The 20899-nt window shown below is 47.3% G+C and overlaps 1 protein-coding gene across 1 annotated transcript in view; it reads right to left on the reverse strand.

Moving 5' to 3' along the window:
• LOC147709919 (NXPE family member 4-like) overlaps positions 1-20899 on the reverse strand; it is a 374539-nt gene that overhangs the window by 51168 nt on the left and 302472 nt on the right. The window contains exons 4-5 of the mRNA XM_086925569.1: positions 20466-20527; positions 18373-18594 (exon numbers count right to left, since the gene is read on the reverse strand). Coding sequence (XP_086781695.1) covers positions 18373-18594; positions 20466-20527 — 284 coding nt within the window. The remainder of the gene's footprint in view (positions 1-18372; positions 18595-20465; positions 20528-20899) is intronic.

Below are 20899 nucleotides of genomic sequence, written 5' to 3' on the forward strand. Positions count from 1 at the left end.
AGTCTGACCAGCCCTCTTGAGTTTGGTGGCCAGTTACTTGGGTTTTCTTGTGTGTAGGTCTTTGTGCATGAGGCAGGCAGTTCTGAAGCTGGCACGCAGTTCAACTGGGAGGCGTTTCAGTTCTCTGAGTGCGGGTGAAATGTGATTGTATTTCTTAATTCTTGTGACCATTCCGGCTGCTGTGTTGAGGGTTGTTTTGAGGGGAGCTAGGTGGGATTTTGTTGTACCAGTGAGGGTTGCATTCCCATAGTCAAGTCTGAATAGCACCTGTGATTGGGTGGCTTGTTTGAGATCTTTGGTAGGGATCAATGGTTTAATTTTGTTGAGTAGCTTCAGATTTAGGAAGGCACTCTTTGCAGAGTTTTTGATGTGTTTGGCCATGTCGAGTTTTGGATCTAGGGTGATTCCTAATGCTTTTACGGAGTTTGCCAGAGTGAGATTACCATTGAGAGCATCCATAGCTATTAGCCATTCTGCGATTTGAAAGTTCTGTTCTATGTTGGAGATGAGGAGTATCTCGGTTTTGTCTTGATTGAGTTTTAAGTGATTTAGAGACAGCCAGTATTGGATGTTCGAGGCATATGAGCTGCAGATCCTACACTTAGCAATAGATCGCCACCTGGTGTTGGGCTCAGATGATTGCAGGTTGTTGTCTTCTTGGAAGAAGTCTTTGTAGTCACGAGATAGGTGACTCCTCCCTTGGACAATACTGTGCATGGTCATCGACTCCATCCTCAGATTGTTTTTTTCCGCCACTGGGTTCGGATGAAAGTTTTCCGCTCCGGCTAGAAAAGACTTTTTCTGCATTTTCGAAGCGAGAAACTTTAGATAAATTTATTTCGACATCGAATAGACTTTTCGACATCACCAGCTACATTCCGGTGCGTTGACGCAGGCCGTTAGGCCTATCGGCGCCGTACGGCCTACGCCTCATGGACAGAACTCCATTCAAGATGTCGAGCAAAATTCCCTCATAGCGACCATCACGAGTTTGCAACCTCTGTCTCTTGCCAGAACACGACGAGTCGACCTGCACAGCCTGTGCCTCCTTCCAAGCGAAGAAAACTATTCGGATCGGAGGGCCCGTCGACACGAAATGAGAAGATCAGCGCCAGCACCGGAGGTCATCTTTGAGGAGGAGATCATCGAAGAAGACGTCTCCGAGGACGAAGATCCAATCGAAGATATCTCCAAAGACGAGGCTCCACTCGTCACCGAGGAAGACTTGCCTGATCTCCAGATCATATTGGGGGCAGAGGACTCGGACGATGCGATTCCATCTCAACGTGAGTGTCACTGCCCCCGCACAACATACACTACCCAAGACAAAGGCAGCGGTTGGCACTCCGCCCATGGGGCCCAGTCGAGACCGAAATGTACCCTCCGGCGCACCGCCTACGGGCTCACCTCCGAGGAAAAAGACTACGCCTTCCGGTGCCTCGGCGCCGAAAAAACATCACGTGCCAATTCCACCTCCTCCATTGGCACCGAAATATCTTTCGACACCGAAGGATTCTTCGACACCGAAGCCAAAACAACTTTCGGTGCCCAAAACCAGAGACCCTTTTGCACCTGAACCGAAAGACACATCAGTGCCAAAGCCAAGAACCGTACCGGACCCGAAAGCTTCTGGTTCCAAAAATAAAGAAGGGAAGACAGATTCCGGCGCCGCAGGCCCAACAAAACCTGTCTCCACTCCAAAATCAACAAAATCGGTACCAAAGTCTCCAAGGCATGATACAGACAAGCCTAAAACACCTTCGGCACTGAAGAAATTGCCACAGGACTCGATCACTCCTCACAAGGCAAAAAACACTAATCAACCTCTATTGGCACCGAAAAAATCGACGCCAAAGAAGATTGTGGAACAAGAAGAACTGTTTAAACCAGATCCTAAACAGAAAAAGGTCTATATTAATCCAAAAACTGGACAAGTGGAAGCAATTCCATATAAGAAAAGACCAGCAGACACACCACTTCCACCTGTGGTTTCTGCCAAAAAGAAGGACTGTGAAACTTCTCCAATGCATCCTTCCTCTCCTTCACCTTCTTCCTCTCCTAATCCTTACATTGAACCTATAACTTCTCCAGTTCAATCTCCTGCATCATCACACCACACTGACGAAGAGTATGATTTAGGTGGAAGCAATGATGTAACATACCCTCTAGATGAGGATGTCCACCCACACTATCCCAAGGAGGACGAGGCATACGGTTTTACACCAGACATCCCTGAGCCTCAGTACTACCCAACAAAACCTTCCCCTACAGAAGATAGTATTGGTTTAATCATTTATTAAACAGAGCTGCCCTTTACCGTGGGGTGTCAATGCACTCTGATGCCATTGAGGCGGATTTCTTACTAGACACTTTTGAGCAGTCACAAAGGTCTACTCAAATATTACCAATGATCAAAGGGGTTATTAAACATGCACTGGATATTTTTAAAGATCCAGTAAGATGTAGAGTGCTAAATTCCAGAGTAGAGAAAAAGTATAGACCAGCACCAGCTGATCCGGTCTATATTAAGGGACTTCTGCCTCTAGACTCTTCGGTAGTGTCTAATGCACGCAAAAGAGCAAACTCCCAAACTTCTGGTGACACGCCCCCCCCCCCCTGACAAGGAATCAAAAATTATCAATGCGTCAGGAAAAAGGATTGCTGCGCAAGCAACAAACATATGGCGCATAGCAAACACATAAGCTTTACTTTCACGCTATGACAGGGCTCACTACGACCAACTAGAAAAGTTAATGGAACATCTCCCTGATCAATACAAAGATCAGGCAGCAGAGCTCTTACAAGAAGGCAAACTAATATCCAATGCCTCAGTTAAATGCGCACTAGATGTAGCTGACACAGCATCCAGAGCAGTCAACACTAGTGTGATTCTCAGACGTCATGCGTGGTTACGCATTTCAGGTTTTAAACCAGAAGTACAGACTACCATCCTAAACCAGCCCTTTAATGAAAATCAGTTGTTCAGGCCGGAGGTAGACAACACGCTAGAGAAAATGAAAAAGGACACAGACACAGCTAAGTCTATGGGTGCGTTACAATCCACCCAAAATAAAGGTTCTTTTTGCCGCTCATTCTATAGAGGAGGCGCAAAGCAAACAGGTACAGAGGCCACATCATCTTTTAAAACAAACACACAGACCTCCTCTAATAAAGGATATTTTAGAGGAGGATACAGAGGCAACAACAACAAGGGAAGAGGCGAGGTAATAACAACAACCGCTCCTCTTCCACTCCCAAACAGTGACTTCCCTCTGCCTCCCCTACAGCATTCCATTTCTGTAGGGGGCAGACTTTCACAGTTCCTACCTGTCTGGAACTCCATCACAACAGACAGGTGGGTAAGACAAATTATCCAACATGGTTACTGCCTAGAACTCACAGCAACCCCCCCAAACATACCACCCAGGCAGCGTCCAATGTCCACAGACCATATAACTCTGCTTCAACAGGAAGTTCTAGCACTTCTTCAAAAAGATGCTATTCAAATAGTTCCTTTAGAAGGAACAGGAGTTTACTCCCTGTACTTCCTAATTCCCAAAAAAGACGGGACTTTAAGACCAATTCTCGACCTCAGGCCACTTAATCACTACATTCAATCAGATCATTTTCAGAATGATCACTTTACAACAAGTACTCCCATTACTACAGCAGGGAGACTTTCTGTCCACACTAGACCTAAAGGACGCCTACTTTCACATTCCTATACATCCTGAGCACAGGAAGTATCTAAGGTTTGTCATACAAGGACAACACTATCAGTTCAAAGTCCTTCCATTCGGGGTCACAACAGCACCACAAGTGTTTACAAAATGCTTAGCAGTAGTAGCAGCACATCTCAGAAGACAACAAATACATGTCTTCACTTACCTAGACGACTGGCTCATAAAAGCAAGGTCCTTCAACCAATTTGTACAGCACACAAAACAAACAATTCAAACATTGCACGACTTAGGATTTACGATAAACTACACCAAGTCGCACCTAGAGCCTTCGCACTTTCATCAATATCTAGCAACCACCATAGACACATCTACAGCTCTAGCGTATCCCAGTCAAGCCAGGATTCAAAGTATTCAGAACTTAGTCTCCCTTTTTCAATGCCAGCACTCTCTCCAAGCCAGAGTGTTTATGAAACTAATAGGCTGTTGTGTTTTATCTAGGACCCGGATCAATATTGTGACCTTATGCCCCTATACGGCTATAATCAATTGATATCCCTATAATGGCATAAACGATCAGAGCCATATTTCAGTAACTCGTCTCTGCAGCTCAATAAAGTACATGACACAGCAGAAGCCACTATCTTAGATTCCTTGATAGCACACCGAGTTCTTTCTATAGATAAAACCCCCAGCAACCTGGGAAAGCCCCGCTTGCTTTGTTTTGATTAGTAATAGAACTCTAACGAGCACTGTAAGAACGGCCAGTTCTTAGTGACATCTTTATTGACGTCTTATGTTCAAAAACTTATGTCAAACAAGGCACCTTTCAGGTATAAATAATACCAACGTTTCCTTAAGCAAGCGCGATGGTGGTGGTGAATACAGGAGCAGAACAGCTGTCCTTTGCAGAGCCCAGCAGATGCGAGAAGCCCACCGACGATGCCCCTCCTCCTCCTTGACGCGCTTAGAAAGACGCTGTCTTTTCTCCTGCCGAGAAAATCCAGCTCCGGCGTTTCCAGCCTTCCCTTGCGGGTAACTGGAATATCGAGTCCTGAGAGGAGATACTAGACCTCCAACATTCTATTCCAAAGGTACGGTGTTGACTAAATCCTTAGAAAGAATTCTTGAAGCAAACCCTTGGCAAAACCAACTTAACTTAAACAGCTACTCACTTACTCCCTCCCAAGTATTAGCCTTAGGTCAGATACACCGGGGTAGGCGTAGTTAGAAGTACCAGTTGAGGACGTTAGCCAAATGTATATATGAATGTATATATTTTATTCATTTTAACTATCGTATGGCTAAGAAACCATATCAATGCTTTTACAGTATTATTTCGCAATACTCCTTTTACTGTACGCACTTTTTATAACAACAAGTGTTGCAATTGTGGCAATTCATTTCTCTTGCATGAGAAGAAAGACTGTTCAATAAATAATACCTTTTATTGAAAACGCCCGTCTCTCTATTCTCTGCATACTGGTGAAAGTAATTCTTGCACAACTGACTGAGTGAAATAGCTGTCTATTGTTTCACACAACTCTAGAGATTGACTCTTATTCTGAGGAGCAAAGTTGTCATGTTTATGCGGTTGTTGGAAAACTGAATCCCTTCTTGTCTGAGCCAGGGAAGCTGATCACTTCCCATTCAGTCAAGAAAGTTTCCAGAAACCTCTGAGCTAGCTGGTACAAACCCAATTAAGTCTAACATAGTCAGTAGAGACCTAGAAGACCGCACTTCTACATCTACACTGCTGTTTATGTTATTCCAATGCGCAGGGCCTATAGGGAAAATAGGAACTACACTACAAGGCATGATGGCGTCTTGCATCTTTATAGTTCCTCACGCAAGACTGCAAATGCGCCCACTACAAGAATGTCTCGCACAACAATGGAATCAGGCTCAAGGTCAGCTCACAGTTGGTATTGGTAGACAGCCGTACGTATCGCTCTCTGCAATGGTGGAACACCAAACACTTGACAAAGGGACGGCCGTTCCTAGACCCTGTTCCACCGATAGTGCTCACGACAGATGCATCCCTCACGGGATGCGGAGCCCATCTCTTGCATTATAGCACACAAGGTCACTGGAACAATGAACAGAAACAGTTCCACATCAACCATTTGTAGTTGCTAGCAATTTTCCTAGCACTCAAAACTTTTCAAGTACAAATACAAAACAAAGCTGTCCCAGTCCGGACGGACAATATGACAGCCATGTATTATATACAAAAACAGGGGGGGACACACTCTCTGCAACTGTCCCAGCTTGCACAGAACATTTGGAGATGGGCCATCCCTCAAAACATACATCTGACAGTAGAACACCTTCCAGGAATTCACAATCAGATAGAAGACCTGTTGAGTCGTCAGTCACAACAGATTCACGAATGGGAGATACACCCACAAGTTCTACAACCATTCTTCCAAATGTGGGGGCAGCCACAGATAGACCTGTTTGCCACCCACGAAAATGCAAAATGCCCAACCTTCGCCGCCAGGTTCCCACACCCACGGTCGGAGGGGAATGCAATATGGATGAACTGGTCAGGCAGATTTGCGTATGCTTTTCTGCCTCTCCCACTCATTTCACTAGTAGTACGCAAGCTCAAACGAAAGTCTCTCAAACTAATACTAGTGGCCCCCACATGGGCACGCCAGCCGTGGTTCACCACGCTACTTGTTCTCTCACTGGTTCCACATCAGAAATTACAGCTCACGCCGTCCCTGTTAACACAGAACCATGGAGAAATAATGCACCCAGAACCAAGCCAACTGAATTTGGCAATCTGGCTCCTGAAGTCCTAGAGTTTGGTTACTTAAACTTACCACCAGACTGTATGAATATCATTGAAGAAGCTAGAAGACCCACTACCAGAGAATGTTATGCTGCTAAGTGGAAAAGATTTGCAATATACTGTAACAACAATCACATTGATCCACTCGATGTTTCCATCCAAAATATGATTTGCTACCTTCTACACCTACAAAGGTCCAATTTGGCTTATTCTTCCATATGCCTGGATCTGGCAGCAATTGCAGCCTATTTACAAAATATACAACATCTATGTCTCTTTAGAGTACCTGCAATAAAAGCATTTATGGAGGGATTAAAACGAATAATCCCACCTAGGTTACCACCTGCACCAGTATGGACTCATGGGCCCCCCTTTTGAGCCTTTACATAAGTGTGAACTGCAATTTCTAACATGGAAAACTGCCTTCCTTGTTGCCATTACCTCTCTCAGAAGAGTCAGTGAAATACAAGCATTCACAATAGAAGAACCATTTTTTCAAATACATCCTAACAAAGTGGTTCTTAGACCCAATCATAAATTCCTACCAAAAGTGATTACTCCTTTTCACCTAAACCAATCTGTAGAGTTACCAGTGTTTTTTCAAAAACCGGACTCTGTTGCAGAAAGGGCTTTACACACCTTAGATGTTAGAAGAGCTCTACTATATTACACAGACAGGACTAAATTCTTCAGGAAGACAAAACAACTATTTGTATCTTTCTCTCCCCCACACAAAGGCAACCCCATCTCTAAAGGAGGAATTGCCAGATGGATTGTAAAGTGTATTCAAATATGCTATCACAAGGCTAAACGTACACTAACAGTTCCTCCTAGAGCGCACTCCACTCGCAAACTAGGAGCCTCTATGGCTTTCTTAGGAAACATACCACTGGAGGACATATGCAAGGCAGCTAAGCAAGGGCGAATTTTGCGAATCTGGCGTTCGCGAATTTTGCGAATTTGCGAACTCGCAATCCGCAAAATCCGCAAATTGTGTGTTCGCAAGAGTTTCTGCCAGTTCGCGAGGGTTTGGTACTAGTTCGCAATTGCGAACTTACTTGTCGGCTCGCAACAGTCGCAACTATGTTGTTTCTACGTCTGGTTCATCATCACAGCCTCCCAGCACCCTCTGTTTCACCACTGCCACCCTCTGTATCACCCATGCCACCCTCTGTTACATCAATGCCACCCTCTGGTTCATCATCACTGGAGATAATGGGGGGGGGGAAGCAAGCACACCTGCCCTGCTTCAACTGACATTAATTAATTTGGGGTTAGTTTATTAATTTGTCACTGTTTCAAAATTCCAGGTCTGGCACCTGCTTCCTTATCAGTAATTTGCTTTCTGTTTCAGTGCAATTTTTTTTTCCAGGACCTTTGTGGCCTACTTCTAGCTATTCTATGAGCCTGCTGTGAGGGTCAGAGCAGGGTCATACAATTGTTGCAACTAGCAACTGAACTCTGGAGGGGCCTCAGTCAGGAAGCACTACAGGGAATGGTTACTAATGATGAGTTTGAACTCTTGCACCTGCCGAGTGCTTTCAGTTTTGCAAAAGTCGTTTTTCTGCAATTTCGCGGGATTTGCGGGGCGCGAACACGCGCGAGATCGGATTCGGAAGCCGCGAATTTGTGCGAATATGCGATTTCTTTTTTTGCGGCGTGTTAGTTTGCAAGGTTTTGTGCGTTTTCGTGAGCCGCTTGTAGCGCAAGGCGCGAAGTTACCCTCGCGGTCGTTCAAGGGCGCGGCCATCTTGTTTGCATGACGTATTTCTGTTTCCGGGCGCGAAGTGTAATCTCGCAAAGTGTGCGGCTCGCCAGTACAATTTTGCGAGTGTTCGCGAGGAACATCTCGCGCGAACTTACCCGCGCGGTCGTGAACGGGCGCGGCCATCTTGTTTCTCATTCATTGCTATGGTTCTGGGCATGCTTTTTGTATCTTCTCTAAATCTCTGCCATCCTTTGCTTGTTTGAAGTTTTTTTTTATCTTTTTTACTTATTATCTATCCCTCTATTTTTCTAGCCCTATATTTTTGTGTTTACTGCTACTTTTGGTTAATTTTAAACTACTTTTTTAAACTCTTTTCTTTTCTTCTCTTCCCTATTCTATTTTCTTGATTCCTTTCCGCCCAGACCATGGTGAAGGGAGCCGAGAAGCATCCCGAGAAGGGGAAGGGTCCCGCACCCTGTGCCTGGCTCCCATGTGGGCGTTTGAGGGGGGAGCTAGTGATGCCACGGGAGATCTTTAGCGGGGAGGTGGGGGCCGCACTAGTGTTCTATGTACAGCGCCACCTCCCCAGGACCATCATGGCAGGCGGCAAGATCGGAGGCGGGTACGGGATCCGGGAGCGCCGGAAGCGGTGGGAGAAGGTGTGCCGGGCCATGTACCACCACTCTCGGGTCCGGCGCACCTACAGCCAGGCCACCCACCACTGGACGGATGTCCTGACCCGTGAATGAGATCTGCTCGACCTGCTTGGCCTCGAGATCCCCGGGCTTGGTGAGTAGTAGTAGTAGCTATTTCTTTACTACTCTGTTTTCTCCTGCTGTGTTATTATATTGCAATTTTTTTTTTTTTACCAAGAGCAACAATGCTGCTCATTACATTGTAGGTAAATTATATTTCAAAATCTTCTGTGCATTTCAGGTGCACTGCTCTCCTTCTCAGTAGTGTTGCTACTATGCTTATTTGTTTTCGATTTTGTGTTCATTTCATAGGCCTGTGAAATTATGTATGAGTGTAGTTTAAAGAACTGCGTAATGCTACACACTAAGGTTCAGATGTTTAATTACCGGCGCATCCCTGCAAAGTAGCAGGGATGCGCCAGTAATTGTGCGCCACGCCACTATCACCCATGGTGCGCCGTATTTACAATGCGGCGCACCATGGGCCCAAAACGTCACCAAAGCGTTACGCATGTGTGCCGTAAAGGCGGCGCATTGCTGGAGTTGCGTCGCAACGATGGCGCAGCTCCATCAATGCTCTGGGGTGCCCTATCTCCCCAATGCTGCATCAAGCCGTACGTCTGCTTCAAGCAGGCGCAGGGTTTGAGTCACGCATCATTGTCATTAAAGTGAGTGATTGAAATCTTGCAGATTTCCCTCAGCCACTTTTAGGATGCGTTCCTGCGCAGGAACGCCCTCCCTTGCGCCGGAACGCCCCCTGATGGCGCAGGGCTTTACAACGTGGTGCATCTCCCATATGCGTCACGTTGTTAATATACGCCGCACCATTGCGCCTCTTTTGTGCTGCCGCTGCGTTACAAAAGTCACGCAACAATGGAGCAAAAGAGCCGCAAGGGGCTTCTAAATCAGCCCCTACAGACTCAAGTCCAGTCCTTCCTTTGTACACATGGCGATAAGAAGAAATAGTGGTGGTGGATTGATATTTTGAGTATTTTAATGACTGTTGTCGCTGATCTGCAATCACGATGGACTTTGGCTGTCACTTTGCGTGCTGCGGACTGCTGCTTGCCAATCCTAGGCAAACCTTTTTAGTACTTTGTGTAGTGAGTTAAATAAGAAGTTTCCAATTTGACGGTCCGCAAATCAAGCAATACTAATAACGTAGTAGACCACATGAGATTGGTCAATAATATATCCCGTGGAATAGTTGTCTATTTGCTATTTCGCCAAAATATTTTGTTAGTTCTTTTGAAATGTTTGATTTGGTTGACAAATATCATCCATGTTTTCCGTTTTTTCTTTCTTTCATGTTGTACATCAGCTTCCCCCAGGGGCAAGAGGAGGACACAGGAGGAGGAGGAGGGTGCTGTTGAGGATGCAGGCCAGGATCGGGCAGGCGAGGGCTCCTTTGCTGGCCCCAGTAAGTGTAGAAAGGTGGATATCTGACTATGGTTACCCCCAAACTTTTTGCCTGGTGTTTAGCTGGTTTTTGACATAGTTGGCCTGGGATCCTGCTATTCAGGGCCCCAGGCTGATTGCTCTCTCCTTAAATTGGACTCCATGTACCTTAGGTGCATACCCAATTGAACTGGTTCACCTTATTGGCCCCTGTAACAGTGTACCCTAGGTACCCAGGGCATAGGTGTTTCCAAGGCCTACCAGGGGCTGCAGCATGTATTGTGCCACCCCTGGCCTGGCCTCCATATTTGACACAACTGGCTGATCACTCAGCTGGGGTAAGTTGGTGTAATCACCTCTTACTTAGATATAGTATCCCTATATCTAACCTTAACTGGACACATATGTTCCTATCAGCCACTCCTATGGAAGGCCTCATCAATCCTGGAGGCAGAGTGCTTGGAAATATGTGAGATGGTGCTCTAGCATGAGCTGAGCCTGTCTGCAGCTGTCGGGAACCACTCCCTTAGCTGTTCCAGGATATTGCTATACCATATACTCTTAAGTGCATTATAATCCTCGCGGTTATATGCCATCTTTGGTTTGGCTTTATCAAAACATGTCGAGTAAGGTGTCATACGAATTGGAATACTATCCCCTCAACAGTTCTGTCGACGGGGATAGCATTCCACCCTTCTAGAGGGACACGACATGTGTGTAGCCTTAACCCCGGTTAAAGTTAACCAGAGCTTCAGCATCACAAAATGGATGCTGCCACCACAGACACAAGTCTGACCTCCTGCTGCTGGGAGTCCTTCCAGCGAGGGAGGCTTGGACAAAGGGTTTCCTGCCTTGGGAGGTGCGACAGGGTTTTGTGTATTGGGTAGGACAGGGCTGAATAGATTGAGACATGCCCGGGGCACACAAGGTGTCCCCGTGCATAAGCCAGTCCAAACCTGTCCTGGGACTTTCCAGACCCAGGCCTGGCCAGGAGCTGGACAAAGGAAAGGGGGTGTAACCGCCCCCCTTCCTGGTCCCACCCAGAGAAGGGACCTAGTAGGTGATCCACCCCTCAGATTGGGAATAAGAGTGGGAGCAGTGCCATTGCACGGCAGATCATCCTGAATCAACTTTACACGAAGAGGACGACTGGACTTCGACATTCTGCTGCACAGAAGACTGAAGAGAATCTCCCTTGTGGCCTAGGAGTGGCCACCCTGTGAACACAGGTACCAACCAGCAACTCGACGTCTGCTTTGCCGCCGCCTCCCGCCGGAGCCCGAGCCCAGAGCCTGACAAGACCCAGACTCCCAGACTTCTCACAGCCCGATCCACAGTCCCTGCAAAGAAGGGACCCGTGGAGGCACCAAGAGACGTGGGACCGGACTTCTTGGAAGACACCCGAAGAGCTGACAGCGCAGCACCAGACTGTGAAACGGTGAAGGTACTGGATCCTACAACCGGCCAGCCCGGATCTCAACAAGTGGAAAAACAGAACAAGTTGGCTGGTCAGGATGATTAACAAGAAAAATCTGGACACACGCAGCCAATGTATGCTACGTGGCCGATAGAATTATATTCCAAAAGAATTTATTTTCATTTATACTTAGATTTCATTGATTTCAAAAACAACAGACATAAACGGAAGACTGTCAGCACAGTTAGTTCAGCAACATGCAATTGTGTATACGATATATACAAAATATACAAATATACAGATATACAAACAATTAAGGTGAAGAATCAAAAAAATGAACATGTTATCACACCAAAAAAGAATTAGATACAACGCATAACATTCCAAATCAATTGCAAAGTGCAAAACACCTTTAAGAAAAGTGCATTATTTATGCATGGAAAGAGAACCAGTCCTTAGAACTAAAAGTCAATGGACAGGCGGAGCTGAGGTGGACTGAAGGTGCCTGCCTGTCTCACAGGACCTGTGGTCGAATCTTTATAGGATTTAACAGCTAGGGCCCGCAGAAGTGGTATGATTTACACCCTAGCTGCACCCTTTGTTCTTGCCACAGGTTGGGGATGTCAACGCGTTTCGAACCTTGGGTGTTTAAAGGTTCTCCTCAGGACAGGGACTGGGAAGGGATTAATCTGCAAGGAAATTAAGGAATGGTGTCAGATATATACAAAATAACACTGCATGGACCTCCTCTGACTCTGCGCGGTAAGGGGACAATTATTACCTGCACAGCGGGCACGGAGGCTGCCGGAGTGTAGGTGTACCGCAGTTCAAGAAAAATGTCTAGAAAAAATAAAAGGAAAGTGCACAACGCGGTCAAAAACCGTTGTGTTTAACAGACGGCGTGCAACATGTAGCAACACAGGAAATGTGATGGGAAGATTCGTACCTGTGCTGGACCAGGTAATTGACTGAAGACACAGTGCCCGCGACGCGGTGCGAACTTGGTTGTAAGGGCGGCTCACATGTTAGGCTCTGGTGCTGCAGGCTGTAGTTGGTAACATAGTGAAAAGTGGGAAGAAGCGCAAGGGAATAAATTGAGCACCCCTGGCCGAAAAATGAACAGAGTAGTTCTTTACACAGGACGGAAGTATAGCTCCTACCTGTGTTACAAAGTAGGGATGGAGGGACGGCTGGTCAATGAAGCAAATTCACGCGATCAAGCGGGATTCAACCGCGAACCGCTAAAAGCAAAAATGGGTGCACATTAGCTTAAGCGTCTGGCTGCGGGTTCGCGCTGTGTGTAAGCCAGCTCGTGTCAAAGAGCCGCGAGCACTTACTCGTGCTGGAGTTTAGTTCCTCTCCACTGCTGCTCCCAGGGAAAGTCAGTCAACCGCGAACATCGCCGCAGTACTTTTAAAAAAAAAAAAGAGAAGACCGAAACAGAATTCCAGGGATCATGGAGATCGAGGAAGGACTTCACTCTAGTCCCAAGGATGCTGGTAGATGTAGTCAGGATATGACTGACATCGTAAAAAACTGAATACGGGCATGGATGGTGATATAAATACAATGTCAGAGACAGGGGGCCAAGTTGGTGTTATGGCAGCAAACAAAACTAGATCAAAACATGTTATTGGTGGAGCAAGATTGTCGCTACATGAGCGTGGGTTAAGGAAGTCTCGGGGGCTCGTTATAGGCAATTTGATGGAGTACATGGGCATCCCGCATAAGAGCGTAGCAGACAGGGACACCACAGTCTAGCGGCCCTTAGTGGCAACCCTGACTGGTACAACAGCCTGGCCTCGTTTTGAATGAACCCACCCAGAAGTGTCATATTCACAAAGTGAGACCTATTACACAAGTATACGCCTGGCACAACGCTTGATAAGTCATACTTACCAAATCAGTGTAGCACAAATGTCACAGTCTAAAGCCAAAACTTTTTCAAACCTGATTGTCACAATAGCCCGGCACACATCAATTCCATGGATGTAGTATTATCTAATAGTTGGTTTTGCACAATTGTCTGAAGCATGGTATTAAAAAAAAACAGGATTTTTGAAAACGCAAGGTAATATAGTTCAACACAGTTACACCAGAGGCATCCTCGACGTTGTGCTTTGGGGACTGAGAACCCCCACCACCGAGCAGCCCTTGCACCGAAGATCAGCCCCCCAGCATCTCCATGATCTGCGTGGGGCCCTTTTGCATTGTGCCACTCAACGCGCCATCCCGGCCACTAGCCACGTGGTCAGCGGCCATCTTGGCGATGAAACGGAAGAACTACACTGCGGGTCTGGTTGCTCCAGACTTGCCCTAGCTCTTGCAGAAAAGAGCACCCGCTCTGACCTTGCTGGTCCGAGGGGTAAGCCTTTTTTGACTCCTGCGTGGCTTGCATTAGCCAAGGCCTGTTTGCTCCGATCAAGTTGCCGACACCGCCAACAGCAAAAAGCCTGCGTGGGACAGCTCGTGACCAACTCCTGGATGTCCTCGACCCCCGGTGTCCACGTGTCTGCAGAGAGAAGCTACACCTCAACGCCTGTTTGCACCCAACATCACCTGGTTCCAATCTGGTTCCCCGGTAGTCACTGGCTAGTGACTTTGAACATTGTCCCCTCTGCTTTCAGGTCTTCACATCTTCAGATCCACCCTTGTATCCACCGGAACTCTTCACATCGAGCCGCCTGCAGCATCTTCAGCTCCAAGCACCATTGGCCAGCGTGACGAAACCCGACACTACTTCGACACAATGCACCCGCTTCCTGTGGGTGAGGTAACTCAGCTCCGCCGGTGTTCCTACACTGGTACACATCTCTAGGGCCTGTGTCTCAAGTTTCAGCTTTCTAGGTCACTCGGAAGGTTCCGAACTAACTAACTTTGTACTTTTTACGCACCATAGACTTTGCATTGGTGAGTGCGTGCACTTTAAACACTGCACCCGAGTCCCGCGGGCCTTTCCCGACTTAGTCACTGCTAGTCCCGATCAGCTCCAGCGATTCCCAAGGCCCTAGGCCGGTTTCCTTTCAGATTGGTATCTCTTATACCACTTTCTTAGTATATGGTTTAGGTGGCACCTAGGGCTCATCCATATTGTGCAACTTTTGTGTATTTTAAACTGTCTTGTGTTTAATGCTTGTGCTTCTGTGCTCATAAAGAGTCCAGGGGATACTTTTAGTTAAGAAATCAATATATATTTTCAATATATATATCTGTGTGGTGTCCTTTCATTTGGTATTCAAGGGGGTTGTATATGGTAATACAGCTGGCTTCACATGCCTTTCAGAGTTTAGCCTAAGACTGCTTTGTCCACGTTACCACTAGGATAACTGGTCTATAAGGTTGACTTACAACCAATCATCATAAGGGTTGCTTGGCATGGTACAAAGTGATCACTAGAATTAGTGAGCATTATATACCAGGCCAACTTCTCACATTGGTGAGCAGCGGATTGGGATCTGAGCTTGCTGTTGTTTTACCATTACAATCTTTGAGATTATCATTTGAAAGATCATACAGGTACCTGCTAGGTACATATAAAACAAGACTAGTATACTTCAGTTCTACTGAACTTAGTTGTTGTAGAGGAAAGGGAGTAGCACACCCTGACTACAACTACTAGATAGGTTTAGTAGGTAAACACCAGTGTAGGTAGATTGCAACATATCCACCCACACTAGAGCAATGTCTGGAGCAGAGGGTTCCACTGGGAATGTCTCTGCTGAGAGTGACCCTCCAAGGGCACCATCCAAATTTGCTATTTTTTCCTTTAAGGAATTAAGACAGCTTTGTGTCTTAAGGGGTCTGAAGACAGGGCCTTCCCCTACTACAGACCACCTTAGAGAGCTCTTAGACCAGTCTGAGACTCTAAAGACCTCTAAGGCAGACCCCACAGGGAATGCTGAAGGAGGCCATCCTTCAGAGGATGACACTGCAGAAGTCCCTGTCCCTATCATCCTAGTAGATGAGGAAGCCTCCACCACTGGAGCTCCTCAGGTAGATGAGGAGGAGGAAGTGGAAGAAGAGACAGAAGGGGGGAGCAGTGAGTCTGATGATGACAGAAATAGTCAGGTACTGGTCAATAGACTGAACTAGACTAACTTAAGCCTATTTGGGACTGAATCTGGAAACAACCCATTCGGACCCCCAGGTGGACTTAACCAGAAGCCTAGGAGGAGAAGGACTCACTCAGGTGACTCTGACAACTCCCATGCTTCTAGAGGATCTCATGGTCACTCCAGAAGGGAGATGACTAGCCCTCAGAGAAGGGAACATGAGGCCAAAATGAGAGAGGCTGAATTGAGGATCCAGAGACAAGAGTTAGAGGTTGCCCTGGCCCAAGAGAAGCTTGCTAGAGCAAGACAGCCCAGAGAGAGTGGGGTTATAGAGCCCACTGGTGGCAGCAATATGCACAAGGATAAAGACAGGTCTTTTGATACCAGAAACCGGAGTAAGATTGTGCCCCCCTACAAAGCTGGGGATGATATCCACAAATGGATGACTGCACTTGGGAGAGCCTGCAAGGTACAGCAGATCCCTCAGGAGCAGTGGGCAGCAATCTTGTGGCTCACCTTTGAAGGTAGAGGGCGAGACAGACTCCTCACAGTTAGTGATGGGGATTCTAGAAACTACCTGGTCCTGAAGAGTGCTCTGATTGATGGGTTAGGCTTAACCACTGAACAGTACAGGTTAATGTTCAGAGACACCCAGAAGACACAGACTCAGGACTGGTCTGAATTTGTTGAATGTGCCACTAAGGCTCTGGAGGGCTAGTTGCTGGGAAGTAAGGTTACTGACTATACAGGATTCTATAATTTAATTATGAGAGAGCAAATCTTAAGTAATTGTCAAAATCAGCTTCTACATCAGCACCTGGTTGACTCTGATCTGACCTCCCCACAAGAATTGGGTAGGAGGGCAGACAAATGGGTCAGAATCAGGCCTAAGAACCAGGGTGGTGACCAAAAGAAAGAGATTACCAAGCATCAAGAGAAGGGTGGGGATAAAAGTAAGGAAAAGACTTCCCCAGGGCCCCAAAACTCCAAGAATGGGGGTGGGTCCCAAGACACTTCTACAACCCAGAAAAAGCCTTATTGTCATACCTGTAAACAGGTTGGGCATTACAAAACAGACAGCTGTTGTCCCAAGAATGGCAATAATAAAGAGAATATACCTCCAGGTAAGGCCCCAACACCTCCTGTCACTGTTAGCAGTGGTCCCCCAGGTGGTGGGAGCACCCCCAAGAATTTGGGTGGGTTTACTTTTGGAGGACAGGTGGACTCTGGCCTATCCAGGTCCCCTAACTCAGATACTCTTGTCTATGAGACTGGCATGGGGTTTGCCAATTTCACTGCTTGCCCAAACACTTTGAGCAAGTATAGACAGGAGCCCCTCATCAATGGCTTGAAAGTTGAGGCCTTCAGAGACACAGGGGCTAGCATCACCATGGTGGCTGAATGCCTAGTCCCCTCAAGGCAACTTTTACCTGATGCCAGATATCAGGTGATAAACATTGATGTCATAGAAACCAATCATCCCATGGCAGTAGTCAATCTTAGCTGGGGAGGTGTCACTGGCCCAAAGAGAGTGGCAGTGTCAGCAAACTTGCCTGTGGATTGCCTACTGGGTAATGATTTGGAAATCAGAGGCCTGAGTCACACATGTACCATTGGAAGCCATTCAAAGCCACGCAGGGTGGAAATCAGAGGCCTGAGTCACACATGCACCATTGGAAGCCATTCAAAGCCACGCAGGGTGGAAATCAGAGGCCTGTGTCACACATGTACCATTGGAAGCCATTCAAAGCCACGCGGGGTGGGAATCAGAGGCCTGAGTCACACATCTACCATTGGGAGCCATTCAAAGCCACGCGGGGTCGAAATCAGAGGCCTGTGTCACACATGTACCATTGGAAGCCATTCAAAGCCACGCGGGGTCGAAATCAGAGGCCTGTGTCACACATGTACCATTGGAAGCCATTCAAAGCCACGCGGGGTCGAAATCAGAGGCCTGTGTCACACATGTACCATTGGAAGCCATTCAAAGCCACGCGGGGTCGAAATCAGAGGCCTGTGTCACACATGTACCATTGGAAGCCATTCAAAGCCTCTCGGGGTGGAAATCAGAGGCCTGTGTCACACATGTACCATTGGAAGCCATTCAAAGCCACGCGGGGTGGAAATCAGAGGCCTGTGTCACACATGTACCATCGAACAAAGTGAAAAGAGACACAGGCTCTCATAGATAAGCCCCTGGGTTTTCTTCTGCTGACTATCAGGGGCCACTAGGCATCTGGTACCATTTTCACAAAGGCCTGAATCTGCCCCCAGCACAGCCTCCCCTGACCTCCCATCATCTTCCTGGGAGAGAGCAACATCAGCTGTCAGTAAAAGAAATACATCTATTTCTGAGAGAAAAATCACTGCCTGGACTCCGGCGTCTAGTTGATGTCATTCGCAGTGTGCCCCTAGCATCGCCTCACCCGCCCTCCAAGAGTGGACCTTCCTGACCACGGAGAGTCCGAGCCTGGAGAGGAAGGACTTGCAGGTCAGGGAGCTTGCAGCAGTGCCTGGTTCCTGTGTTTCCAATTACAGAGACAATAACTGTAACACGGATGGCCTGGAGGAGCCTGAGATGTGGTCTGGCCCTGGTACTGATGATCTATGGTGCACACCTACTTTTGAGAGTGTCGGTGAAGTATTTCATCCACTGGATCAGGGTGGAGTCTCCGATGAGGCGCAGGGACTTCCCCCGCAGGCAGCCATTGATCTCATCCTGTGAGGTGAACCTCCTCATGCTGCAGGAGACAGGGTACCATACGTTCTGGTAGAAGTAACCCCCGGGGAACGGCAGCAGCTGCGTCCCAGTCTTACACTGCTCCTTCGCAGGGGCGCTGTCATCTGCAAAGTGAAGAGACAGGTCTGGGTGACTGAGAGCTTGGTCAGGAGACGGTACAGAAACCCAGGCAGAGACAGGGAATAGTAGATGTATGTCTTGAGGAACTAGGAATAAAAAACTGTATAGTATACAGATAGACGATGGACCCACAACAAACCAAGGCCATACTATATCTAACAGACTACTGAAACTGGGTGGTCAGTATATTGTTACATATATTTTTCTTTCCTGTGCAGAGTGACTACTTAATTGGTCCTGAAGAATGCCCCTAAACCTCGAGTGGGGTCACTAAAGGGCAGAAACATGTTGACCTACTGTAGGGGAATATTTGCTGACAACCCCTAGTCCTTTTCGTTTTTAATCCCGTCCCAGGAGACCACGGAATAAATGGCCTTACGTCTTCTATAGACAGTTTTATTTTGCAACCTACAATTAAGTGCACTCTGCCACTCACTGCCCCTCTTATTTACCCTTTTACCATGAGCTTCCTTCAAACCCCTCAGCTCCTCCTCAGTCTCTGAGAGCTGTAGCCCACACTGTGGACCTTGCAACCTTGGTGTGAGGAGGGAACCCAATGCTGAAGCATGTCACCCCCGGGTGAGGGAGGGTTCTTGTCCTGAAAGAGGTTCTTCCCTGCATATTTGTTGGAACACTCGACCCAACACCCAGACTGCAATAAGATTGTGAACAGTCACCCTTCAATCTTAGTTCCTTGAGGCGTACTCTTTGTGAGTTACATATATAGATAGGACATAGCATGTCCTCTGACTCAGGGCCTCTCCGACTGGATCCCTTGTGTGTTTATGATACAGGGAATAGTAGATGCAGGGAATGAATGGAAACCTGTACAGACAGCTACAGAGAGACACATGAGAGGGTAAACAGAGCACAGACACAGATAAGTACAGAGCAAGAAGATACATGGAAGAGAGTAGACAGAGCACAGACGCGGATCTGTACAGAGCAAGAAGATCCATGGAAGAGAGTAGACAGAGCACAGACGCGGATCTGTACAGAGCAAGAAGATCCATGGAAGAGAGTAGACAGAGCACAGGCGCGGATCTGTACAGAGCAAGAAGATCCATGGAAGAGAGTGGACAGAGCACAGACGCGGATCTGTACAGAGCAAGAAGATACATGGAAGAGAGTAGACAGAGCACAGGCGCGGATCTGTACAGAGCAAGAAGATACATGGAAGAGAGTAGACAGAGCACAGACGCGGATCTGTACAGAGCAAGAAGATCCATGGAAGAGAGTAGACAGAGCACAGACGCAGGTCTGTACAGAGCAAGAAGATCCATGGAAGAGAGTAGACAGAGCACAGACGCGGATCTGTACAGAGCAAGAAGATCCATGGAAGAGAGTAGACAGAGCACAGACGCGGATCTGTACAGAGCAAGAAGATCCATGGAAGAGAGTAGACAGAGCACAGACGCGGATCTGTACAGAGCAAGAAGATCCATGGAAGAGAGTAGACAGAGCACAGACGCGGATCTGTACAGAGCAAGAAGATCCATGGAAGAGAGTAGACAGAGCACAGACGCGGATCTGTACAGAGCAAGAAGATACATGGAAGAGAGTAGACAGAGCACAGGCGCGGATCTGTACAGAGCAAGAAGATACATGGAAGAGAGTAGACAGAGCACAGACGCGGATCTGTACAGAGCAAGAAGATACATGGAAGAGAGTAGACAGAGCACAGACGGGGATCTGTACAGAGCAAGAAGAGACACTAACAGTAAGGATCACACCCTCATGTTCACTCATTTACTAGAGTAATCCCATATGTCCCTCCTCCCTCCTCACACTAACAGTAAGTATCACTCCCCCTCCCTGAAACGCCCACCAGCAAACGTGGAGCTCTGAGACTCACTTGTGCACTTCAGAACATCCAGGTCCTTCAGGCCATGAGGGATCTCTGCTCGGATGTGAGAGCTGGAAGAGAAACAGAGAGAGGTGATAGGCTGAGAGTCAGGCATGAACAGTAACACGGGCAGATACACGGATGCTCATGGCAGATACACGGATGCTCATGGCAGATACACGGATGCTCATGGCAGATACAAGGATGCTCATGGCAGATACACGGATGCTCATGGCAGATACACGGATGCTCATTGCAGATACACGGATGCTCATGGCAGATACACGGTTGCTGAAGTCAGGAAAGTCCAGCCTGGCCTTCCCCTGTCCCTACTGTGCAGTAGATTGTTCCCCATCCCCAGCTCTGGCTTTGCACAGGACTACAACCCTGCTAAATTCTTACTCAAATAATGTATCTCCTTATACATGCGGACAGTCACTGAC

Source organism: Lissotriton vulgaris, chromosome 6 (genome assembly GCF_964263255.1).
Source record: "Lissotriton vulgaris chromosome 6, aLisVul1.2, whole genome shotgun sequence".
In the NCBI taxonomy this organism is placed as follows: domain Eukaryota; kingdom Metazoa; phylum Chordata; class Amphibia; order Caudata; family Salamandridae; genus Lissotriton; species Lissotriton vulgaris.